The sequence below is a fragment of the Saccopteryx bilineata genome, chromosome 1, assembly GCF_036850765.1.
Source record: "Saccopteryx bilineata isolate mSacBil1 chromosome 1, mSacBil1_pri_phased_curated, whole genome shotgun sequence".
Lineage (NCBI taxonomy): Eukaryota > Metazoa > Chordata > Mammalia > Chiroptera > Emballonuridae > Saccopteryx > Saccopteryx bilineata.
In genome coordinates this window covers 168,011,529-168,038,466 of record NC_089490.1, presented here as the reverse complement: position 1 = coordinate 168,038,466, position 26,938 = coordinate 168,011,529, and the positions used below count along the sequence as shown (strand labels likewise).

At 41.6% G+C, this 26,938-nt stretch overlaps 1 protein-coding gene across 1 annotated transcript; it reads right to left on the bottom strand.

Annotated features, from left to right (window-relative positions):
- Positions 1 to 8,020: 8,020 nt before the first annotated feature.
- Positions 8,021 to 21,324, bottom strand: LOC136319418 (3-oxoacyl-[acyl-carrier-protein] reductase-like). Its single transcript, XM_066252687.1, has 4 exons — positions 21,144 to 21,324; positions 13,247 to 13,397; positions 12,015 to 12,136; positions 8,021 to 8,163 (listed from the first exon to the last, which is right to left on the bottom strand). Exons 1-4 carry the CDS (start codon positions 21,283 to 21,285, stop codon positions 8,021 to 8,023), a joined length of 558 nt encoding a protein of 185 aa, XP_066108784.1. The 5' UTR covers positions 21,286 to 21,324.
- Between the last annotated feature and the right edge of the window lie 5,614 nt (positions 21,325 to 26,938).

Sequence of the window (26,938 nt, the reverse complement as noted above, 5' to 3'; positions counted from 1 at the left end):
AAATGAAAGTTTAATGTGCAATCTCAAAAACACTATTTCCAAATTGGCTTGTGTTAAAATTAAATTATTTATAATTCAAACTAAAAATCAATCTAGATACATTGCCATTTAAAAAACAAGGTTAAAAGTGAACTAGGCACTGGATTAATAATCAGCATTAAGCCACAGGTTTATTATGCCCTACTATGTAATTATTTAATTTTTCTTTGCCTTAGGTTTTCACTTATAGATAGCTAAATTTTTTCTTAAAAATCTCTGAGAAATACTCATAGATTCTTCTACCATGAAGCTTATGACAATGACAACTTTATTAGGGAAAAACTGGAAATAAGCTGAATGTCTTTCAATAAGAAACTAGTTAAATCAATCATTGTACATCCACATAACAGGCATTAAAATGATCATAGAAAGATATTTAAAGTAAGAAAAAAACATTTGTATATTTATAAATTAGGTTACAAATGAACTCAGTTATACTTAAAAGGACAAATTTCCAGTTATAAAATAAGTCACAGGTATATAATACATAGCATGTTGACTGTAAGTTAATATTGTATTGTATATTCAAAAGTAGCTAAGAAAGTAGACCATGAAAGTTCTTATCACAAGAAAAACAATTTGTAACATGCATAGGGACAAATGTTAACTAGACTTATTGTGGTGATCATTTTTCAGGATACACAACTATGGAATTATTATACTGTATACCTGGAACTAATACAGTTATATGTCAATTACACCTCAATAAAAAAATTAAATAAATAAAACAAAAAAATATCCCAGTGACTGAAAAAAGTATATAACAAAATATTAATCATAATTATCCTTAGACATTAGAATTACAGGTTATGATTATTATTTTCTCCTCTGTAGTTGTCTGTACTAAGTGTCTACAACAGATATATTTTATTTTTGTATTTAGATTAAAAGTTATTGAAGAAAGATGCACAATACTAACTTTTCATTATACATAATGAGGGCTTGAAATAAAAAAATTATATTATTTGTGTGCTTCTCTGAGAAACCATAAAATCTTAGCACATTTATTTTTATTTTTTTATTGAATTTATTGGGATGACACTGGTTAATAAAATTACATAGGTTTCAGGTGTACAATTCTATAATACATCACCTGTATAATGTATTGTGCATTTACCACCCAAAGTCAAGTCTCCTTCCATCACCATTCAGCCTCCTTTACCCTCTCCTAACACTCCCTACCCCCTTTGCCTTCAGTACTCACCATACTGTTGTCTTTGTTTATGAGGCCTTTTTTTTTTTTTTTGCTGCTGCTGCTTAATCCCTTCACTTTTTTCACTCAGGTCCCCACTCCACTCCTCTCCCCTCCGACAGTTGTCAGCCTGTTTTCTGTATTTGTGGATCTGTTACTATTTTGTTCTTTTGTTCATTAGATTCCACATATTAGTAAAATCATGTAGTATTTGTGTTTCTCTGCCTGGCTTATTTCACTTAGCATAACACACGCCATGTCCATCCATGCTGTCACAGAAGGGAAGCTTTCCTTCTTTTTACAGCTGAGTAGTATTCCATTGTCACCTCATTTATTGAAAAAGTCAGCAACATTTCCCTCATTCTCTTTCATCCTTAAGAACAATTCAATGGTCAGAAGGAATGCTAGAATAACAGCAGCAGCTGACGCAGAAATGATAAAACTAGATGGCCAGCCTTGGCATAATTTTAAGTGAACTGTAAATGAAAGTTCAGCTACCATGAAGAGTCAATAATCAACAGGCAATTCAATCATCTCACCAACTATCTTGGGGTTCCCTTGATAGTTTCAGAAAGACCTCCACTATGACTAACAAATTCTAGTCTCAATTTGTAATGTGGGCTCTGGTAATCTTTTCTTAAAAATGGCATTTTGTGGTAAAAAAAAAAACCATACTAGATTAGGACACATTAATATAGATTCTGCTCCCATTCTGCTAACACTATCAAAGTTATAACCTGAGGAAACTCATGTACTCTCTAAAATTATATGGCTGTTTCTGTATCATAAAATGAACGAAGTAGATTGAGAATGATAGATCACTGAGATTTCATTTAGCTCTATAAAATCATAATTCAAAAATGAAAAATAGGATTCATTAAGTGATCTTTATAATTTTCTTATTTTTTTTAAGTGAGAGGAGAGGAGATAGAGAGACTCCCGCATGCACCCCAACAGGGACCCACCTGGCAATCTGTTTGGGGCCGGTGCTTGAATCAACCAAGCTATTTTTGGCAGCTGAGGCTGATGCGCTCTCACCAACCATGCTATCCTCAGCACCCAGGGCCATGCTCGAACCAGTTGAGCCACTGGCTGCAGGAGGGGAAGAGGGAGAGAAGGCAAGAGCTTTATCAGGGGTAGTCAACCTTTTTATACCTACCACCCACTTTTGTATCTCTGTTAGTAGTAAAATTTTCTAACCACCCACCGGTTCCACAGTAATGGTGATTTATAAAGTAGGAAAGTAACTTTTCTCTTTTTTTTTAATTTTTTTTAAAAATATTTTATTTATTGATTTTTAGAGAGAGGGGAGAGAGAGAGAGAGAAGGGAGAGGAGCAGGAAGCATCAACTTCCATATGTTCCTGACCAGGCAAGCCCAAGGTTTCGAACTGGCAACCTCAGTGTTCCAGGTCGACACTTTATCCCACTGTGCCACCACAGGTCAGGCCAGTAACTTTCCTTTATAAAATTTATAAAGGCCCTGGCCGGTTGGCTCAGCGGTAGAGCGTCGGCCTAGCGTGCGGAGGACCCGGGTTTGATTCCCGGCCAGAGCACACAGGAGAAGCACCCATTTGCTTCTCCACCCCTCCGCCGCACTTTCCTCTCTGTCTCTCTGTTCCCCTCCCGCAGCCAAGGCTCCATTGGAGCAAAGATGGCCCGGGCGCTGGGGATGGCTCTGTGGCCTCTGCCTCAGGCACTAGAGTGGCTCTGGTCACAACATGGCGACGCCCAGGATGGGCAGAGCATTGCCCCCTGGTGGGCAGAGCTTCGCCCCTGGTGGGAGTGCCGGGTGGATCCCGGTCGGGCGCATGCGGGAGTCTGTCTGACTGTCTCTCCATTTCCAGCTTCAGAAAAATGAAAAAAATAAAAATAAAAATAAAATTTATAAAGCAGAGTTACAGCAAGTTAAAGCATATAATTATAATTACTTACCAAATACTTTATGTCAGATTTTCGCTGTTTGGCAGAATAAATCTTTATAAAACAACTTACTATAGTTAAATCTATCTTTTTATTTATACTTTGGTTGCCCCGCTATCGCCCACTATGAAAGCTGGAATGCCCACTAGTGGGCGGTAGGGACCAGGTTGACTACCACTGCCTTATTGACTTGTCTATGAAATGTAGAGAAACTAGCTCAGAGTCTGTTGCTTTTGAGGGAAGGGAGACTGAATGAGTAGTGGAGAGAAGACTCACTTTTCCTTCTATGCCTTTTTGTATTTTTTAATTTTATGCCATGTTTGTATTAGTTATTAAAAACATATTTTAAAAGCATTTTACCCATTATAATTTCCATTTATCATATACCATTTCTTATATTCAATATTTTTTAATCAGTAAGATCTATTTGTGAAAAATAATTTATTTTAAAGTAATGTCAAAGTTTAGCAATGAACTGATCTTTAAAAAAATCAATAATAGTAGGAAATGAATGACAGCCTAATTTATTATTTCCCTTGTTCCTCTCTTTTTGTGTTATGATTTACCTTTCAATTATTTTACTTACCTGGAACCTTTATTTGAAGGTGACCAGAAAAACTGATATAAGAAGAAACATATTTGTTAATTCTGGTATTTGTCATGTCTATGAAAAGATCTGGTGAAGAATCTGGTTATAATTACCCATGAAAATAAAATTAATAAATAATCCATAGAATCAATTTAATTGTATTATTTCAACTTACACTTTGCTTCTGACAAATGAATCATATCCATACTATGAAACACGCTAAATATATATAGCCAATTAAATCTAATAAAGATCACCTTATTAAATGGCTAGTTTTTTATCAACAGGGTTATTTTCCTGTAGTATAAATTGCATCAGAAAGAATTTTAGGAAAGATTATACATACAAACACACTTCTATAACACTCATAAAACTTCCCTTTGTATACAAACTGGATTCCCACAATTTAGCCTGTTGCCTTGACAACTAATTCACTCTAACAAAATTAAGTATTCATTCTTTGGTGTTTCCATACCTTCTACGTATATCTTTATATTCATCACACAGTATTATAATTATTTGTTTATAGGTCTGTCTTTCCCACTGTACTTAGGTCCTTGTGACAGAACTATCTTATTCATTTTTATAACATGCCCCTTGCATATAAGAGACACTCCAGTAAGTCTGCTGAATGATTTATTATGAGTTAGGAATGCTTCTTTTACTCTTAAACCATCAGCTTTCTTTCTTTTTTGACAGAGACAGAGAGAGGGACACACAGGAAGGGAGAGAGATGAGAAGCATCAATTCTTCCTTGCAGCATCTCAGTTGTTCATTGATTGCTTTCTCATAGGTGCCCTGACAGGGGACTACAGCGGAGCAAATGAGCCCTTGCTCAAGTCAGTGACCTTGCAGCAACCTATAGGCTCACACTAGCGACCATGGGGTCATGTTTATGATTCCACACTCAGGCCAGCGACCCTGCACTCAAAGCTGGTGAGCCCAAGCCAGCAACCCCAAGCTCAAAGCTGGTGAGCCTGCACTCAAGTCGGATGAGCCTGCACTCAAGCGGCAGCCTCAAGGTTTCAAACCTGGGTTATCTATGTCCATGTCCAATGCTCTATCCACTGCACCACCACCTGGTCAGGTAAACCATCAGCTTTTATTTTTTTTTTGCTGGTTTTTTTTTTTAATTTTTTTTAATTTTTTTTTATTTATTCATTTTTAGAGAGGAGAGAGAGAGGGAGGGAGAGAGAGAGAGAGAGAGAGAGAGAGGAGAGAGAGAGGGGGGAGGAGCTGGAAGCATCAACTCCCATATGTGCCTAGACCAGGCAAGCCCAGGGTTTCGAACCGGCGACCTCAGCATTTCCAGGTCGACGCTTTATCCACTGCGCCACCACAGGTCAGGCCACCATCAGCTTTTAAATTACATGAATGAGCTCTTCCTCACCCACAACACTGCAATCTCCCTTTTTATTGGCCTCTTAACTATCCCATGCAATCTTAACAATTAGTAACTTGGCAAAAGGCAAATAATAAAATGGTAAAAGTTTAAAAATTAGATTATTTCCAAATAGTTTAGACAAACCACATTAGCAAAAGAACCAAAAAAAAAAAAAAAGACGTAAAAAGTTTCTAATGATACAGAGGAAATCTAAGGGACCATTATTAAGCTTACCTTAGCTCGAAACCAAAAGATAAAGCTTTTCCTAACAGTCCTGGCATAAACCTTCAGCAAGCCACTGTCTCCTAGGGTCCAGTCTTCTAAATTGTTAAAAAACGACTGGAATAAATGATCTCCAAGATTTCTTCCAGCTCACATTATTTCATAACTAAATTTTAAAAATAAAGATTTTAAAGAAAATATTAAGTTCAAGGAATTCTTTTTCTAGTCACCAATGTATTACTTGATTCTTTTCACAATCGTTTTAGAATTATTCTACCCAGATGGCAATCTACAAGTACCAATTAAGAGGCCAATTAATGGCTCCCTTCCTAATAACTACAAAAAAGAATTAGTTTCTTTAGCCTGTAGCAACCTGAACTATAATTCTGGTCATTATGTTTTAATATTTTCCAATTACCAGTTACTCACAGACCAAGTTAATTGGCTTTATGTCCCATTTAACTCATCAATATGTTCAAGTAATGTGGATTACCCAAAGTCAGCATAATAAAAGGAACAGGTGCACAAAACCATTCCCTTGACTTCTTAAAGAGGCTCTGACTTCTGTGTACTTAGCTCACATCACACTTGTATTGTCTTATAGGTGAATAGCTTCTCCTTGGCTTTTATGTCCTTTTTTTTTTTTTTTTTTTTTTTTTACAGAGACAGAGAGAGGGATAGACAGACAGGAACAGAGAGATGAGAAGCATCAATCATTAGTTTTTCCTTGCAACACCTTAGTTGTTCATTGATTGCTTTCTCATATGTGCCTTGACCGCGGGTCTTCAGCAGACCAAGTAACCCCTTGCTCGAGCCAGCGACCTTGGATACAAGCTGGTGAGCTTTTGCTCAAACCAGATGAGCCCGCGCTTAAGCTGGCTACCTCGGGGTCTCGAACCTGGGGTCCTCTGCATCGTAGTTCAATGCTCTATCCACTGCGCCACCGCTTGGTCAGGCTTACGTCCTTTTTAACAAGAACACAAGTGTTCCTGATAGAGGCCCTACAGGAGGGCAGCTCTATGGTAAGTAACGCCCTATGACGTCTACTATTTTGAAAATTCACTAAACAGCCACCTCCCTAAACAACTTCACTGTCGGCCACTCCCAAACACGTCTCATTTTAGAAGGCTAGTTCCTCTAAGCAGTGCCTCCTGCATACGTGGTAGAAAGCGCTGGGGCCGGAGTGCGAGTGTGCGCACCTCCGTTACAACGCACAACCAGCTTCCTCCTCCCGTAACATCGCTCAAGGAGCCTCCACTCCTTCACTGACCAGGCTGTGCCGCTAAACTCACTTAAAATCTCAGTACTCCAGAGAGTGACTTCTAAAAGATGCTGCTTCCTCCTCAGTCTGTGTAAATGTCTTTTTTTCCCCATCAAATTTTTCTTTGTGTTCTATTTTTAACATGAATCCCAGATAGCTCTCTGGGGTTCCATGAAGTCTAGTGAAAGGTACCTTGTCTATTTTCTAAAGAAACATTACATGACCTCAGGCAATTCTTTTTCTGTACAAATACTGACTTTCTGGAGTAGTTAGTATATCAGTTATTGTACATGGCTGCTTTGTCAAGTGTACAAAGGATCTACCTATGCAGCCTTCTTTATTTCCTCCGGTTTGTACTGTTATTAAAAGCATACTGTATTATAGAACTACTCAGATATTTTAAATATAAAACTATTGTTTCTGTAATAGAGACATATGAAATATATTTAGGTAACAGAAGCATTATGTAAAAAGTTCTGCTTTGAGAAACTGACAAAGTCTAAATTAATTAGCAAATGTTGAGAGCAGTAAATCAGTAGATCATCCCAACAAGAACACTTTAAAATGGAAAGGTTCTCCAAACATATACAATTTTGACCTTTTCAACTACTGGGTATATGTTATTAATATCTCCCTCTACACACACACACACACACACACACACACACACCCCTGAAATTCCTACTTCTTAATTTATAACTTTATTTATTTATTTATTTATTTATTTATTTATTTATTTATTTATTTATTTATTACAGAGACTGAGAGTGATAGATAGGGACAGACAGACAGGAACGGAGAGAGATGAGAAGCATCAATCCTCAGTTTTTCATTAGGACACCTTAGTTGTTCATTGATTGCTTTCTCATATGTGCCTTGACTGCGGGCCTTCAGCAAACTGAGTAACCCCTTGCTCAAGCCAGTGACCTTGGGTCAAGTTGGTGAGCTTTTTGCTCAAACCAGATGAGCCCATGCTCAAGCTGGCGACCTTGGGGTCTCGAACCTGTGTCTTCCGCATCCCAGTCTGACACTCTATCCACTGCGCCACTGCCTGGTCAGGCTATTACTGATTTTTAAATGAGAAGTTTCTGTTGTGGTTTTAGTCAGGGAGGAATCATTCAGTAAATAACTGCTACATGGTTTCTGCAAACCGAGCAGCCTGGCATCACTCCTGGCCTCCTCCTGAGGCTGGTGCACAGCCCGGCAATGCAGCAGGTGAGTCCTGGCAGGGCACACTCTGCCCTCCCGCATGTCGCTGCCTAAGAGGTGAATGTCAGTGCAGCGTCCGTGTCCTTGTGCCAGTCCTCTGAGAGCTGCCTGGTGGTGCTGACGCACGGACAGACACAAGACCAAGCTCCGCGATTATTGTATAAAGCCGTAAATATACATAAATTATGTGCAAGGATAACTTTTCACTGACCTGGTGCAACCACATTCACTCTGATTTTCTTTCTTGCTACTTCTTTAGCAAGAGCGCGTGAGAATCCGACCAGTCCGCCTTTGCTGGCGCTGTACACACACTGGCCGGCATTGCCTTTTAAACCAACGACACTTCCTAGAAAAGAAATATGAAAGCAAATTAAAACCAATTCACTGGGTTATTTGAATATGCAGACACTTTATACTAAACAAAGTACAAATCATTTTACCTTGTCCTTTGCTAAAATGAGGAATTCTAGCCATTGTCATTCGAATAATAAGAGTCTGAATCTGCTCCAGAAAAACAGAAAACAGGATGTGAAAGATGCTTATTTGAAACCTCAAATGCCAAATGTGGTTTGAGAATTGATCCCTTAAGTGACAGAAACCCCCTCTCATCTTTGACTAGATCAGCATGATGCAATTCTACAGTACTCATACAGGCTTCCAGGTTTTCTGCAGGAGAGCTTATAACCAGGAAAAGTTAGATAATGGCTCCTTGATTTTATAATTCCATAACACAGACATAAGAAAGCATTCATTTCTACTTAAAAAAAATAGTTCATCTGAAGATAAATGTCACTAAATTTGAATTACTGTCTGTTGGGCAAATAAATTTGTAAAATCTGTATTTTCTGAGTTTGCTCACTTTTATTGTTAAAAATGGCCACCTCCTAGGTGAATGGTGCTGCCAGGTGAAACTGCTAATTACCTTCCTGCTTGGGAAAAGGCTTTGTTGTGCTAATATTACTGAAGGAGGGGTCTCTATGAGTTCAAGCAGTTTTTTAGAAAAAGCCAAGATAGAGGGGAAGGAGAGAGAAGCCAGTTTTGCAGAGTAAGAAGCCATGTTGGCAGATGGGGAACCAGAGATGACTGAGATTGGTGGGGGCCTTTGATTCTAGGAAAACCCGGATGTGTCAGTAGCTTTGTAAGCTCTGAATTAATGGGTTTTTGAGCCCTGTGTGTTTTTACTAGCCTGCCGGATGCAAGGCTAGAATAAAGGAATTTGCCCACCAGTTTTTGGGTCCACAGTTTCTTTACTGTCTGCCCGAATCTAATGGGAACCTGCACCTGCCTGGCAGCAATGGCGGCCGCAACTACTGGGCCTACACTGTCCATCTAAGAAAAGCGTCAATTATAAACATTTTATAAAATTGCATTTAGTTACCTTCAGTGATGTATTATAACTTGTATTGCCTACTAAAGATCCTTGGGTGGCCTCATCTATATGAATATGAAAGAATACTTTATAATTCAAATATCAATGGTATGCAAATAAATTCATGCTATACATAAGTGAGGATGTCATTTTCTGCACCAGTGACTTGTTCATATGATATAAAAATTATCAAGAACCTCACAAAATTTTTGTAAAAGTAATTTTATTTTAGAAAACATTCTAACTACATATTATAATTCGCAAATCCAACAGTAAAATATTGATCTACATCAGGGGTCGGGAACCTTTTTGGCTGAGAGAGCCATGAACGCCACATATTTTAAAATGTAATTCTGTGAGAGCCATATAAGCCGTGTACGTTACACATTATCCAAAAAAATTTTGGTGTTGTCCCGGAGGACAGCTGTGATTGGCTCCAGCCACCCGCAACCATGATCATGAGCGGTAGAAAATGAATGGATTGTAATACATGAAAATGTTTTATATTTTTAACGTTATTATTTTTTTTATTAAAAATTTGTCTGCAAGCCAGATGCAGCCATCAAAAGAGCCACATCTGGCTCACGAGCCATAGGTTCCCAACCCCTGATCTACGTGGTATATGAATTATAAAGGATGAGAATAGTAAAGCACAGAAAGAGAGAAAGGAGATATCAGACAGAAGAAATGCAGATAGACAGAGAAGGGATTTTGGGAAGAAAAAGAATATGAAGAGACACACACAAAAAAATGGAAAATGCAGTCATGGCAGAAAGATCAAACAAGAAGCTTTAAGGTTTGGATAATGCCACATACTGTTGTTCTTCTGGTCAAAAGTAGTAACATTTGAAATAACATTTTCTAGTAGCTTAATATAGTTTCTCTATATAATAAGATTTTATTAATTTATTCTAAATTATCTATTTTATTAATCTTTAGCACAATTCTAAAGTTTGGCATGTATAAAAGAGAATAACAAGGATTTTTTACATATATCTGAAAAGTGGATATTTAAGAGTTAAAAAAAGACACCCCTCATTATTAGGTAATATGTACTGCTCACAAAAATTAGGGGATAGTTCAAAGTGAATATGAAGTGATTAAAAAAAGAAGCATTTGATTTTTTTATTAAACAAGAATATCAGAAAAGCAAATGACAAGTCAAAGAAAGTTGTTCAATTATGCAAATGAGATGCAAAACCAACTTTTATTTCATTGGTGAAAATGCACCATACAACAGGCTGAAAGTACTGGAGTATCAGCACGCTCCCTGATTCCCTAATTTTTGTGAGCAGTTATATGGGCCAGTATACTAGCAGCTTACAAGAATCTTAATCAGTGGTTTTTCAACCCTTTCATACTTGGGAACTGGTGAAAAGAGTAGGACTATTTCAGGGGCTACTAAAGCAGAAATTACCCTGAGCATAAGCCAATTCAACTAAGATCATTGAGCCTATCATTTTCATACAACATCAGGATGGTTAACTCTTTTGCAGACTGGCACGAAATATCTGGCAGATTGATCTATGGACTGGTAGCTGAAAAACACTGCTCATTATCTGGCTGTGTTATAAAGCAAAGGTCCAGCCTGACCTGTGGTGGTGCAGTGGATAAAGTGTTGACCTGAGGTCGCCAATTCAAAACCCTGGGCTTGCCCTGTCAAGGCATATATGGGAGTTGATACTTCCTGCTCTTCCCCCCTTCTCTCTCTAAAATGAATTTTCTTAAAAAAGAAAAAGCAAAGGTCCACTCATTACTAATCTCTTAGAATAAAACTGATCTCATATTTTTAAGGGTAAATGTCATAAATATTCTAATGCTTATTAACACAGTATTATTTTCTCATTTTCAAAAGAGAAAAACCCTACATTCTGATTAATAAGTCATTTCCTATATTAAAAGAATAAGGTCATTTACTTCAATGAAGAAGCATCCCCCTTTTGTAGCTTTTTAAGGTATTACCACTTAAAATTAAAAGTGAAAAAGAAATCCTAAATGACACTATTTTCAAATTACCAAATTAAATAAAATTTCAAGTCATTTTGCATATTAAGGTCTAAAGGCTCATACTACACAGGTTACTTATATCCATGCTAAAAAACTGAAAAAGTTACTTTTTTTGAGCGAGAGAAAGAAGCATCAAAACTCATTGTTCCACTTAGTTGTGTACTCATTAATTGTTTCTCATAGGAGCCTTGACCAGGACTCAAATCCATGCCCACCAGATCAAGCCGGTGTCTCAGTGATTGAACTGACCACCTTGGCTCTGGGAGTAAACTCTATCCACTACGGCACTGGCCAGGCCAAAAAACATTGCTCTCTAAGAAAGCTTTCTCTTAAACCTCTGAACTAAATTTATCAGTGACCCAGGCAACTGCTCTCGACATCATTTTAGCCCCCAATATCTAAAATTTTTCAATTTCTTCTCCATATTTTAAAAATCAGATTTAACATAAAAATAAGGATGTCCAATTTCTCTTACAAAATCAAAATAGCTGATAAAACTGGGACCACATGTGTGCATAGTAACATTCTACTGGATCTGGGCAGTGGTCACCCTGCCATTCCAAATGGCATCTGGACACCAACGCTTAGCACCTTTTATCACATGGTTTGTGCTGTCAAAATATGTGGTGGTGTCAACACATTTAACATGTACTTGTCCACTATAAGGATGCGAATTTGTAATTCCTGTTTTAGCTTTTCAAATCCTTTTCTTACAGATAATAAAATAACTCATTTCATCCAAATTTCACACATGAACAAATTCCAATCTAGCCAATTACATATTTTTATGGCTCTGAAAGATAATAGCTGATAAAACTCACCTGCATTAACAATAGACCCTCTCTGTTGTTGAATCATAGTTTTCATGGCAGCTTTACAGGTCAGCATGGAACCCAAAAAGTTAGTATGAAGCTGAGTTATCGTGTCTTCAGTTGTACTTCTACTAAAAGGCTATCTCTTTAAAAAAAAAAAGCATGTAAATTAAAAATTATATAAAACAAAAACATCAAGAAATAAAAATACAGGCCCTGGCCGGTTGGCTCAGCGGTAGAGTGTAGGCCTGGTGTGCGGGGGACCCGGGTTCGATTCCCGGCCAGGGCACATAGGAAAGCGTCCATTTGCTTCTCCACCCCCCCTCCTTCCTCTCTGTCTTTCTCTTCCCCTCCCGCAGCCGAGGCTCCATTGGAGCAAAGATGGCCCGGGCGCTGGGGATGGCTCCTTGGCCTCTGCCCCAGGCGCTAGAGTGGCTCTGGTCGCGACAGAGTGACGCCCCGGAGGGGCAGAGCATTGCCCCCTGGTGGGCAGAGCGTCGCCCCTGGTGGGCGTGCCGAGTGGATCCCGGTCGGGCGCATGCGGGAGTCTGTCTGACTGTCTCTCCCTGTTTCCAGCTTCAGAAAAATACACACACAAAAAAAAGAAAAAGAAATAAAAAAACATTACTTAAAGGAGAGTGTAAGAAATGCTTCATATCTGAGCAAAAATACCTAGAAAATCCCATTTAACACTTGGTTTGAAAGGCGCGGAAATAACTGACAACCAGAGAGGAGTCACTTGGAAGTGCCTTCCTGTCCCCTCTCGGGTAGAACATTTGCCATGTTCTGAACTGTGAAAAGTAGTGCCAGGTAGCCAAAAGAGCTTAAATTAACCAAGCAGTTTCCATAATAGCATTTCCTTGTTTAGCAAGAAAATTAATGTATTATTCTAAGTATGCTGTCCAAATTCATCATAAAAAAATACCTGCTTTGATCCCATTAATGTTAAGTTCATGAACTGACAACACTGATTTATGATGACAAAGTCAGAGTGGTTTCCTATAGGAATATTCATTGGGAAACTGAGAGCGCCTTCTAAAGGGTTGGAAGACTACCGCTCAATATGAATGTTGATTACAATGTTAAAACCGATCCAACTGAACTCTTTATGTATTATCTCAAAATGAAGGAAAGTATGGATTGACAGACATTTTAAAATACAGTTTTCATCTCAATTAGAAATACAATAAGGTAATTCCATTAACTCAAACTAATCAAAGACATATTAAGAAAAAAATAACATTAGAAATGTACTTAAATTTGTGACCAACCTGTTCATTCCATCTGTATTTACCAAGAAGTTAATGGGACCTAAATATTTCTCCATCTCCTCAAAGGTATTTTGAGCATCATATTCTTTGGCAACATCACAGCTAAATGCCAAATGACCACCTACACAACAAAGATTAGGATTACTTATATATTGTAACTTGAATTTACAAATTATTTAATATAATACACATGTGTTAAGCACCTACTATGAGCGAGGCCTGTGCAAACCCAGAACCTAGAGACAAAAGATGACTGACATGGGTTCCTGCTCTCATGAAGTTCACTCTAATAAAACTAGATTGAGGGCAGGTGGGGAAAGCAAGGACAAATAAATACTACAGAATGTTAATCTTAAAATTTGTTTTTAATCAACAAAAGGTAGAGGAAGGGCATTTTTTTGTGTGCATAATGTATTAGTAAAAATTCTTCTACTAACATTTGTAGCTTTAACATTGACCCACATCAACTCAACTCGAGTCTTCTGGGTTTTATATTCCTTTTCTTTAATGAATGCCTAATTCTGTTAGGTTTTTGTCAATTGTTATACTGGCCCTGCCCTGAACATAAACTCTAGAGTTCCTTTTACTTTTTCACTATTGCAAATTGATTATTATTTTTCATTAAGCCTGATAATTAGGAGACATAAGACAAAACAGGTAGCTATAAAAAAAAAAAAAAGCTTAAAACTACAAACCATGAAAAAAACCTTTTAACTAAAAGCAACATTTATTTACTGATTACTTTCTTCAAATGTTTAAACACTGTGGGGAAAACAGCTTGTTAGGCTTGCTCGCTATTTTACAGGCTACAAGCACTTTGCGCAACGAGTGCGTGAGCATGTGGCAGAAAGCCATCTGTAGGACCTGGCCAGTTGGCTCAGTGATAGAGCATCAGCCCAGCATGTGGATGTCCCAGATTCAATTCTCAGTCAGGACACAAAGGAGAAGCAAGCATCTGCTTCTCCATCCCTCCTTCTCATCTCTCTCTCTCTGTCTCTTTCTCTCTCTGTCTCTCTGTCTCTGTCTCTCTCTCTCTCTCTCTCTCTCTCTCTTTCCCTCCTGCAGCTATGGCTCAGATGGTTCGAGCAAAGTCAGCACTGGGTGCTGAGGATGGCTCCATGGCCTTGCCTCAGGCACTAAAATATCTCAGTTGCTGAATAATGAAGCTGCAGCCCAGGCGGGCAAAGCATCACATGGTACCAGCTTGCCAGGTGGATCCTGGTGGGGCACATGCAGAGTCTGTCTCTGCCTCCCTGCCTCTCACATAGTAGAAGAAGAAGAAGGAGAAGGAGAAGGAGAAGGAGAAGGAGAAGGAGAAGGAGAAGGAGAAGGAGAAGGAGAAGGAGAAGGAGAAGGAGAGAAGGGAGGTAGGGAGGGAGGAAGGAAGGAAGGGAGGGAGGAAGGAAGGAAGGGAGGGAGGAAGGAAGGAAGGAAGGAAGGAAGGAAGGAAGGAAGGAAGGAAGGAAGGAAGGAAGGAAGGAAGGAAGGAAGGAAGGAAGGAAGGAAAAGAGAAAAAGGAAAGCCACACATGTGTCTCCATGAAAGGCTATGGGTGCTTTCCCTCAAGTGGAATTCTCCCAGATCACTCTCCTGTGACTGCAAGGTGAGTTTTTCCTGATCCCTTGCCCTCCACTGTGAAAACAGGTTTTCCTTTGTTTATTAGCTCGCCTATCTTTGCAAACCTCCAATAAACTGGTATGGCCCAATGCTTTTCCAGTCCCTCTACTGTCTGCCCAAATTCAATGCAAACCTGCCTGGCCTCAACCACCAATATTACAGCTGGTGTAGTGGGCAGTATTCAGGTCAGATCAGTATGGAGCTGCCAAGACCCTCGAAGGGTGGGGTAATGGAGTTGTCGCTCTTCAGCATATGGTTCCCTGTGGCTGTCCTTTTGGGGGCCATGGGCTGGGTGTTTTTTACAGCTCTATGAGAAGAAACCAAGAGCTCTGTGTGAGAGGCTTCCCAAGGTCAAAAGCTCCAGGATGAACTGCATACTGAGCACCAACAACAGCATGAACTGGAATGGTCTCTGAAGAAAGAGCGGCAGATTTGAGAACTGCAGGTCAGGCTACAGGCTGAGAACCAGCAGTGGTGTGAACTGGAACAAGCACTGGAGAAAAACACTGACTGCCTTCGAGAGCTGCAGTGTGAGATTCAGGCTGAGCACCAACAGCACCTGAAACTGGAACGGTCTCTGGAGAAGGGATTGCGTTCCGTGAGCTGCAATTTGTCCTGGAGGCTGAACATTGGCAGTGACAGTTGTTAAAGAAACAACTGCAGGTTCAAGAGCTCGAATCTCAGCTTCGGGCTGAGCACCAGCAAGTAGCCACAAGAGCCAAAGCAGGTGCTGAAGAAGGAGCAGTGTCTGTGCCAGTGGAGTGGCTCTGAGTCAGCAGGAGCAGGCATTTCCAACTCCTCCTTTTCTGAGGAGGAGGTTCAGGCTAAAACTGCCACCCACTGACTCAGAGGACAGCTGGTAGTCACCCAGAAGGTAAAACCCAGCACCAAGAGTCCCTCAGGGGCAGGCACAACCCCTTCTGTAGGTGGTGGAGCACTCTGTGGTCTGGCCCTACACCCAGGCAGAGCTGATGGGGCACAATTCAGGCAGAAACTCACCGAACCCCTGGCAGCCTGGTTGCTGCTTTTGTAGGGGGTTGATGGCACCATGTTCTCTGGAACAGAGATGGAGAAATTGGCCATCATTACCACACACTCCTTCTTGAGGCAGCATCTTCAGAGCTGTCATGACAACCTGGGAAATAATACCTTATTAGAGTAGGTGATGGATGCCATTCATACAGTCTGGCACAATGCTGAAGACTTGCCAGGGGCAGTGAGTTGGTGGCAGACATATACAGACTTCCCCAGGTCCTTCAGGAACTAGGTATGAAGAATGCTGCTTTCAACCCGAGGTCCTGTGGGCCAGATGAGGAAGTGTTTACAGCAGGGATGAGGGACCTTATTCTCTGTAGCACCCCATCAACCCCTTTTGGGTCACTAGTGGCTATCTTAAGCCCCTTTGTGGGGCAGCCCATCAACACAGTTACACAGATGGTAGCAGATTTGGGGGAACTGGAGGCAGCACGGAAGCTGTGAGGGATGCTGCCCATGCTGCCCACCCCTGACAATAAGAGCAATGGGCCTGTAAAGGTCACCCAAACACAGATGTGGGTTGATTTGAATGTGGCTGGGGCAGATAGAGAGAAGTTAGATGGCAAGTCCAATAAAGTATTTTTGGAGCTTTGGCAGCAGCTTAAACCAGAACAGAGGTTCCAGCTGCTGAGACGAATGGCCCCAGCAGCTACCAAGTAAATGGTTGGTGCGCAGGCGGCATTGTTACAAGATTACATGATGGAGACCGCTGAAGGAGAGGAGGACCCCCAAGACCCACTGTTCCAGTCTGAATAGGGGGAAGGCTGAGGGACCTGCCTAACAGGGATGGGCAGGGACCAGAGGCCACACGTGGAACTGGCTATCCACTGGTCCTCTTCTAATGCACAACGATATTGGTCTTGGTGGATACAGTTGCAGAATATTCCCTTCTCTATGGGAACTCTAAGTGGTTCGCTAGGACCCCAGTGGCCATTGACAGTTCTGGAGGCCAAACTGTTGGAATGAAGTCAATAACTATTCCATTGGGGATAGGAAGACTGCTTCTTAGGCCATACAAGGTATACGTCTCTTCTGTTACTGAATATATTTTGGAGGTAGATGTCTTACAAGAACTATGGTTGGAAATCACAGCCAGGGAGTCCCTCCTGTGGGTCTGGGTCATGAAGACGGTATCAGCAGGACATGCAGCATATTTCCCCTTGCAATTACCCATCCCCCAGCATGTGACTAGCACGAAGCAGTACCATCTGCCAGGTAGTTATGAAGAAATCACTGGGACATTCCTTGAACTAGAAAAGGTGGGGATCATCTGGCCGCTGAACAGCCCTTACAACTCCCCAATATGGCCCGTGTGCAAACCAGACAGAACTTGGTGAATGACAGAATGACAGTAGATTACAGAGAACTTAATAAAGTTGTTCCCCCTTTGCACGCTACTGTTCCCTCTATAGCTAACATGATGGATCGGCTAAGCCATGAGTTGGGAACATACCACTTTGTGGCAGACTTGGCTAATGCTTTTTTCTCTATTGATATAGCTGCAGAGAGTTAAGACCAATTTGCCTTCACTTGGGAAGGGCGGCAATGGACCTTTACAGTGTTACCACAGGGCTATTTGCATAGCACCACCTTGTGTCATGGGTTGGTGGCTGCTGACCTGGCTAAATGGAAACAGCCAGAGGCAGTTCATATGTACCATTATATCAATGATACTATGCTAACTAGTAGTGACTCTCTTCCAGAATTGGAGCAAGCAGCCCCTACCCTGCTATCCCATTTGAGCATGTGGCTGGGCAGTCAATGAGGGCAAATTACAAGGACCTGGATTATCTGTTAAGTTATTGGGGGTTATCTGGTTGAATAAAACAAAAGTTATCCCTGATACAGTTATAGATGAGATCCAAGCTTTCCCCATGCCCACTATGGTAAAAGCAGTTAACAGGAATTTCTAGGTCTGTTGGGGTATTGGTGAGCATTTATACCCCATTTGGCTCAGTTTCTGCACCCCTTATATAACCTTATTCAGAAGGGGGTTCACTAGGAATGGACTGAGTAGGCACAAGGTGCATTTGCAGCAGCTAAGAGAGCTGTCAAGGTGGCACAGGCCTTGAATGTGTTTGATTCTGCCAGGCCCTGTGAGCTGGATGTTCATGTAACCTCTGAGGGGTCTGGATGGGGCTTGTGGCAACAGACAGAGCACTTACAGCAATCTATTGGGTTTTGGTCCCAATTGTGGAAAGGTGCTGAAGTCCATTATTCATTAGCAGAGAAGCAGCTGGCAGCTGTGTATCCTGCCCTCCTAGCCACTGAGTATTATGAACACAACTTCAGTTACGGTCAAAACAACATACTCTATTGTTGGATGGGTGAGAGACTGAGCAACCAAACCACATAGTGGTACAGCCCAAACCTCCACTCTGGCCAAGTGGGGTGCCTACCTGCAAAAGGCTGTGCTCTTAGCACCAGCCCGTTGGGGCAGACCTGCAGGAAGTCTTGGGTCCAGTCACCTATGTGACCTTAGAGTCAGGTGCAGCTGGGGCTCAGGAGGCAGAACCTGAAGACAGTCCCTGCCAGGAGGGGCGGATGCCCATCCCCAAGGATATTTAGTATACTATTGATTCTAGCAGCAACCAACCTGCTAAGTGGACAGCCATAGCCTTCCATCCGGCCACTGACACTATTTGTATAAAGACAAGTAAAGGCCAAAGCAGCCAATGGGCGGAATTAATAGCCATATGGCTCATTGCCCATAATAAGCCTTCACATCTGGTGATTTGTACTGACAGCTGGCCTGTCCATCGTGGGCTGACCCTTTGGATTGCTATGCTATTTGGCACATTAACCAGCGGATGGTAATGCATTGCCTGCTATTGGGTCAGGCCATGTGGCAGGATTATGGAAAATAAAACACCAGACGCAAGCAACAGTATATCATTCACGGAGCATGCCCCTCTAGCCCATCCTAGGAATAATGAGGCAGACACCTTGACAAGGGTGTGATGGTTGGAGACTGCACCTGCAGGTGACATGGCACGGTGGTTCCACCAGCATCTGCCCCATGTGGGACAGAAAACTATGTGGTTAAGCCATGGAACTTGCCTGTGTCTTATGCAGAGGTTCTTGCAGCTTGTGAGAACTGTGCAGTGTGTTACAAGGAACATCCGCGGAGACAACTGACATCACCTGGACAGATCCAGAGAGGTTGTGTTTCACTGACATGGTGGCAAATAGACATCATTGGACCCTTACCAAAATCAGACAGGTACCAGTATGCAGTCACCTGTGTAGATACTGCCACCAGTCTGCTTGCTGCTTACCCCACCTATAACGCTGACCAGAGGGCAGTCATACAGGCTCTGGACCACCTGAGTGCTATGTACGGGTGGCCGCTGGTCCTTGAAAGCGACAAGTCACCCATTTCACAGGTTCTATGGTGAGGCAATGGGCTCAAGACCTGGTGCTGGACTGAAAGTACCATGTCCCCTACCCCCACAGGCTGTTGGTATCACTGAGTAGTATAATGGACTCTTAAAGCAGGGATTATGACAGGAGGGTGGACATGCCATTTGTGGATGGTACTCCAGATTTTGAATAAGAGACCTCGATGGGAGGGAGGCCTCTGGGGGAGGCCCTCTTGCACTGGGCAGCTGCTCCCATCCAGTTGCAGATATGCACCAAGGACATTTTATTCAAGCCGAGCTTTGGACGGCAGGGCAACGTGCTCCTGCCTGCCTCAACAGCCCTCCTTAAAGGCCAGTGGGTTCAATGGACATGGCCCTGGACTGTACAGGCCCCCACCTATGATGAGAAGCCTTGTTGGCACTGTGAGGTAAGGGGCTAGAGCTGGACTCCAGTTAACTCCCTGAGCAACCAGCACCTGGCCACCTGAGATAGAAGTGTATTATCCCTTGAGTGCTCAGGGAGACAGCATCAGTGAAGGGCACCTATGTAATTTCTTTACAGCCAATAATGAGTTCTCCAATTCTGTTACACATAGAACCAGCAGATCCTGGTGTATGGGCTAATAAGGTTTGGTATGCCCACCCAGGGTAGCCTCTGGTACCAACTACTGTGCTGTGTGCAGACAAAACTCTGGCCTGTATTCTGCCAGAGGGCAAAGATTTGCCTCTCTTGCCCCTGACAACTCTGGTTTCGCCTGTAGCTTGTGCTGTAAGGTACCTCACTCCTCGCACAGAGACCATCATGGAAGATACCTGTTGTGTAGATTATGAGGTGAGCAAACCTAAAGGGTGCAATGTGGGGAAAACAGCTGTGTTAGGCTTGCTTGCTGGTTTACCGCAAGCACTTTGCGCAATTAGTGTGTGAGCACGTGGCAGAAAGCCACATGTGTGTCTCTATGCAAAGCTACAGGTGCTTTCCCTCAGAAGCAATTCTCCCGGATTGCTTTCCCGCCACTATGAGGTGCAGTTTCCCTGATGCCTTGCCCTCCACTGCGAATTGTATTCTCTCACCTGTCTTTGCGAGCCTCCGATAAATGGGTATGGCCCGGTGCTTTCTGGCTCCGCAGTTCCTCTACCTTCTGTCTGAATTCAGTGTCAACCTGCAAAATCTCAACCACCAGCATTACAAATACCAAGAAGAAAAGAAGAAAATATTTTCTATTTTGAGGTTTAAGTGCAATACAAAGGAATTTGCCAGGACAAATCACAATTGCACATTTGTAAAAAGTCACCAAAAGCATTTGATAACTAATTAAGTGCTTACAGAGGTGTTAAAGCAAACCAGGAACACCTCAAAACTGGCTGGTACTCAAACATCTCCATGAGACAGTTTTGTGCGTCCACACTCAGGCTGGAACAGCATTCAGCAAAACTGAAGCAACTCTTTTCTGCCTGAACTCCTTGCTGCCCAAACGGGCCTCCCAGGTGCCGGATCTTGCACCCCAGGTGAGCCCTTTGCCCTACATAAGAAGCTTTCTGGCCTGTGGCTCTCTCCTTCCAGACGCCTAACCAAAGCATGTCCTCCAGGCTAGCACCAGGGAGGTGGGTGATTATTAATGGGGCCTCACAAGACTTGGGTCACAAGGAAAACCCGAGGTTCAGTCCCCTGCTGCCGGCAGCCTGGCAGGAGGACTCTACGGGGAAAGGCGGTACAAGCTCAGTCTGCACGCGGGACAGGCGCGCCTGCACGTGGGCAGCTGGATCGCCCAGACCCGCCCGTTTTAGGAACGAGGAGACTGCGGGCGCAACTTGGACCACATCACATGAGCAGACAGCTCCAGCTCGGTACCTACCGCCGAGGTCTCCGGCGGCGGCTTTGGCTACTTCCAGGTTTCTGGCGATGATGGCCAATCGGTAGCCTTTCTGGGCCATTAACTGGGCCACCGCCCTGCCAGTACCCCGGGAGCCTCCAAAGACAGCACAGACTTTGTTCATCTCGGACTAGCGAGTTGAGAACTTGGAGGAAAGAGAGCTAGGAGTGCCGGTCCCTCTCCATACCATCAACGCTGAATGAATGAATGAATGAATGAATGAATGAATGAATGAATGAATAAGTAAGTCAAACTGCCACGAAAAAAAGCTCAACTGCCACCAAAAAAAGGCCAAACTGCACGTGAAAGGCACCGCTCTATCCCTCCTCCTGCCCGAGGACTCTGGCCATCCAAGAGGCCAGGACGAAGCGCTAAGAGTGAAGCGTCAGCGCGGTGGCATCAGTGTGCATGGGCTCCGCTCCCTCAGTGGACACCTGCCTGAATGAGCCGGAATGTCCAACCTGGCCGAGAAGGGCTGCACCGCATAATAGGACTTGCACTGATGCAGGAGAGGCGAGGTATGGGCACGCAGGTCGGAGAGAAAAGTACTCCACACCCCTAGGGACGGGGGAGTCGAAATTAAAGCTCAGATGACCAACTACGCCAGTTTGCCCGGAAGTAATGGGGTTGTTAAGATGCTGGACTTTGTCAAGACAGTCCCCATCAAATAGACAAGTTCATTATCATACTTAGAACCCAGAAGATACGCAGTGACAGGCAGATTTTCGACTTGGGCTGTGGGCTATTATATATGCATTTTCTAATCCAGGGGTCCCCAAACTTTTTACACAGGGGGCCAGTTCACTGTCCCTCAGACCGTTTGAGGGCCGCCACATACAGTGCTCCTCTCATTGACCACCAATGAAAGAGGTGCCCCTTCCGGAAGTGTGTGTGGGGGATAAATGGCCTCAGGGGGCCGCATGAGGCCCGCAGGCAGTAGTTTGGGGACGCCTGTTACACTGTAAATATTGTTCTACACCTCCTTTTGGATTTTTGTTGTTTGTTTTAGGATAATATATCTTGGCAATTGCTCCACAGCTTTGTACTGAGATCCTCTTATTCCTTTTCACAGCTGCATAGTCCTACAGTATGGGGATTGTGATCAGCAGAATTCTAAAGGTAACCCTCCCAAGGTTTTCTGCTTCCCACCCCAGCTATGCAATCAAACACCTAGAAACAACTGTGAAAGGAACTTAAAGATATAATTAATCACAATTCAATTAACTTGAACATATGTAGATTATCTGGTTAAGCCTAATCTAATCAGGTGAAACCCTCTGGCTGGTGGCAGAAGAGGGAAGCTAAAAGACATTTAAGGAACGAAGGGATTAGGCAAAGGAAATGCTTCTTTCATCCTGGAGAAAGCAAGCAAACCACCACGTGATAAACTTCTCACTGAGAGGGTAAGAGCAAGCCCCAGCTGACCAGTCAGAAAAAGAGGGCCTCAGTCCGACAGGTGCATAGACGTGAATTCTGCCAATAATCAGTGAGCTGGGAAGAAAACCCTGAGCCCCAGATGAATATTGCAGCATCATCCAACACCTTGACTTCAAGTCTGTGAGGCATAGCAGAGGATTCCGCTACACAGTGCCAAGAATCCTGACCCACAGAATTAATGTACTGTTATCTTAAAAAAATAAATGAGTAAACAACTTTAAAGGGCTGGGGACCGCTCTCACCTTCCCCAACGCCAGAGAAGTAACATGAGGTCAGTGGAAAAGTTACACATAAAGTCATGTCATAAGAATATATTCAGTACTCAAGAAGGGATGCCTATGTGATTCCTATTTCCTAGTGGCCAAAGAAAATAAGAAAACATGATTAATTACAAATAGAAATATCTATAATACATACACTTGTGCAGCAGGGAGATCTCAGCAAACTTTCCCCTGCATAGAACCTCATAAAGTGTACACTCATCATTACAGTGGACTTTGCTATCATGAAAAACAGTATATTACAAGGCTACTTTTATAGTATCCATTTTAAATCTTATTTTTATTAATTTTAATGCAGTGACATTGACAAATCAGGGTACATATGTTCAGAGAAAACACCTCCAGATTACTTTGACATTTGATTATGTTACATACCCCTCACCCAAAGTCAAATTGTCTTCCATCACCTTCTATCTGGTTTTCTTTGTGCCCCTCCCCTTCCCCACCCTCTCTCTCTCCTTCCTTGCCCCAACCCCATTACCATCATATTCTTGTCCATGTCTCTGAGTCTCATTTTTATGTCCCATCTATGTATGAATTCATATAGTTCTTAGTTTTTTCTGATTTACTTATTTCACTCCAAATAATGTTATCAAGGTCCATCCATGTTATTGTAAATGATCCGATGTCATCATTTCTTAGGCTGAGTAGTATTCCATAGTATATATGTACCAAAGCTGTTTTAATTCACTCGTCCACTGACGGACAGTTGGGCTCTTTCCAAATCTTCGCTATTGTGAACAATGCTGCTATAAACATGGGGGTGCATTTCTCCTTTTGGAGCAGTGCTATGGTGTTCTTGGGATATATTCCTAAAAGTGGGATAGCTGGGTCAAAAGGCAGTTCAATTTTTAATTTTTTGAGGAATCTCCATAGTGTTTTCCACAGAGGCTGCACCAGTCTGCATTCCCACCAGCAGTGCAGGAGGGTTCCCTTTTCTCCACATCCTTGCCAGCACTTATTCTGTGTTGTTTTGCTGATGAGCGCCATTCTGACTGGCATGAGGTGATATATCATTGTGGTTTTAATTTGCATTTCTCTAATGATTAGTGATGTTGAGCATTTCTTCATATGCCTATTGGCCATCTGTATGTCCTCTTTGGAGAAGTGTCTATTCATTTCTTTTGCCCATTTTTTTTATTGGATTGTTTGTTTTCCCTGGTGTTGAGATATACAAGTTCTTTATAAATTTTGGTTATTAACCCCTTATCAGACGTATTGTCATATATGTTCTCCCATTGTGTAGTTTGTCTTTTTATTCTGTTCTTATTGTCTTTGGCTGTGAAAAGCTTTTTAGTTTGATATAGTTCCATTTGTTTATCCTGTCTTTTATTTCACTTGCTCGTGGAGATAAATCAGCAAATATATTGCTCTGAGAGATGTCGAAGAGCTTACTGCCTATGTTTTCTTCTAAGATGCTTATGGTTTCACGGCTTACATTTAAGACTTTTATCCATTTTGAGTTTATTTTTGTGAATGGTGTAAGTTGGTGGTCTAGTTTCATTTTTTTGCAGGTAGCTGTCCAATTTTCCCAACACCATTAACTAAAGAGGCTGTCTTTACTCCATTGTATTTCCTTACCTCCTTTGTCAAATATCAGTTGTCCATAAAGCTGTGGGTTTATTTCTGGGTTCTCTGTTCTGTTCCATTGATCTATATGCCTGTTCTTATGCCAGTACCAGACTGTTTTGAGTACAATGGCCTTGTAGTATAACTTAATATAGGGAAGTGTGATACCTCCCACTTTATTCTTCTTTTTTAAGATTGCTGAGGCTATTCGTGTTCTTTTTTGGTTCCATATAAATTTTTGGAATATGTGATCTATATCTTTAAAGTATGTCATTGGTATTTTAATTGGTATTGCATTGAATTTATAGATTGTTTTGGGTAATATAGACATTTTAATGATGTTTATTCTTCCTAACCATGAGCAGGGTATATGCTTCCACTTGTTTGTATCGTCCTTGATTTCTTTTATCAATGTTTTATAATTTTCCAAATACATGTCTTTGGTCTCCTTGGTTAAATTTATCCTAGGTACTTTATTTTTTTGGTTGTAATAGTGTAGGGGGTTGATTCCTTAATTTCTCTTTCTGACTGTTCATTGTTGGTGTATAAAAATGCCTCTGATTTCTGAGTATTCATTTTATATCCTGCCACTTTGCTGAATTCATTTATCAGGTCCAGCAGTTTTTTGACTGAGACTTTAGGGTTTTCTATATACAATATCATATCATCTGCTAATAATGATAGTTTTACTTCTTCTTTTCCAACTTGAATGCCTTTTATTTCTTCTTCTTGTCTGATTGCTGTGGCTAGGACTTCCAGGACTATGTTGAATAAGAGTGGTGAAAGGGGGCACCCCTGCCTTTTTCCTGATCTTAAGAGAATTCCCTTTTAATTTTTGCCCATTGAGTATGATGTTGGCTATGGGTTTGTCAGAGATGGCTTTAATCATGATGAGGTATGTTCCCTATATTCCCACTTTGCTGAGAGTTTTGATCATGAATGGGTGCTGGATTTTATCAAATGCTTTTTCTGCATCTATTGAAACTATCATGTGGTTTTTCTCCTTCCTTTTGTTTATGTGATGAATCACATTGATTGATTTGCAAATATTGTACCAGCCTTGCCTCCCCAGAATAAATCCCACTTGATCATGGTGTATGATTTTTTCCATATATAGTTGGATCTGGTTTGCTAATATTTTGTTGAGGATTTTAGCATCTATATTCATCAGGGATATTGGCCTATAATTTTCTTTCTTTGTGTTATCTTTGCCTGGTTTTGGAATCAGAATTATGCTCGCCTCATAAAAGGAGCTTGGAAGTCTTCCTTCCTCTTGAATTTTTTGAAATAGCTTGAGAAGGATAGGAGTTAGTTCTTCTTTGAATATTTGGTAGAATTCACTTGTGAAGACATCAGGCCCAGCACTTTTCTTTGTTGGGAGTTTTTGATAACTCTTTTATCTCATTTGGTGTAATCGGTCTGTTTAGGTTTTCTGATTCTTCCAGATTGATTTTTGGAAGATTGTATGTTTCAAGGAATTTGTCCATTTCATCTAGGTTGTCTAGGTTTTGGCATACAGTTCTTCATAGTATTTTCTTACAATATTTTGTATTTCCGTTGTGTCAGTTATTATTTCTCCACTCTCATTTCTAATTTTATTTATTTGAGTCCTCTCTCTCTTTTTCTTGGTGAGTCTAGTTAAAGGTTCATCGATCTTGTTAACTTTTCAAAGAACCAGCTCCTAGTTTCATTGATCCTCTGTATTGTTTCTTTAGCCTCTACGTCATTTATTTCTGCTCTGATCTTTATTATTTCCTTCCTTCTACTACATTTGGGCTTTACTTGCTGTTATTTTTCTAGTTCTTTTAGATCAGGGGTCCCCAAACTACGGCCCACGGGCCACATGTGGCCCCCTGAGGACATTTATCCGGCCCCTGCCGCACTTCCAGAAGGGGCACCTCTTTCATTGGTGGTCAGTGAAAGGAGCATAGTTCCCATTGAAATACTGGTCAGTTTGTTGATTTAAATTTACTTGTTCTTTATTTTAAATATTGTATTTTTTCCCATTTTGTTTTTTTACTTTAAAATAAGATATGTGCAGTGTGCATAGGCATTTGTTCATAGTTTTTTTTTTTTATAGTCCAGCCCTCCAACAGTCTGAGGGACAGTGAACTGGCCCCCTGTGTAAAAAGTTTGGGGACCCCTGTTTTAGATCCTGGGTCAAGTTGTTTATTTGAACTTTTTCTAGCTTCTTAAAGTGTGCCTGTAGTGCTATGAACTTTCCTCTCAGTACTGCTTTTTTTTTTTTAATTTTAATTTTAATTTTAATTTTTTTTTATTTTATGTATTCATTTTTAGAGAGGACAGAGAGAGGGAGAGAGAGAGACAAAGAGGGAGAGAGAGGAGAGAGAGACAGAGAGAGAGAAGGGGGGAGGAGCTGGAAGCATCAACTCCCATATGTGCCTTGCCCAGGCAAGCCTAGGGTTTTGAACCGGCGACCTCAGCATTTCCAGGTCAATGCTTTATTCACTGTGCCACCACAGGTCAGGC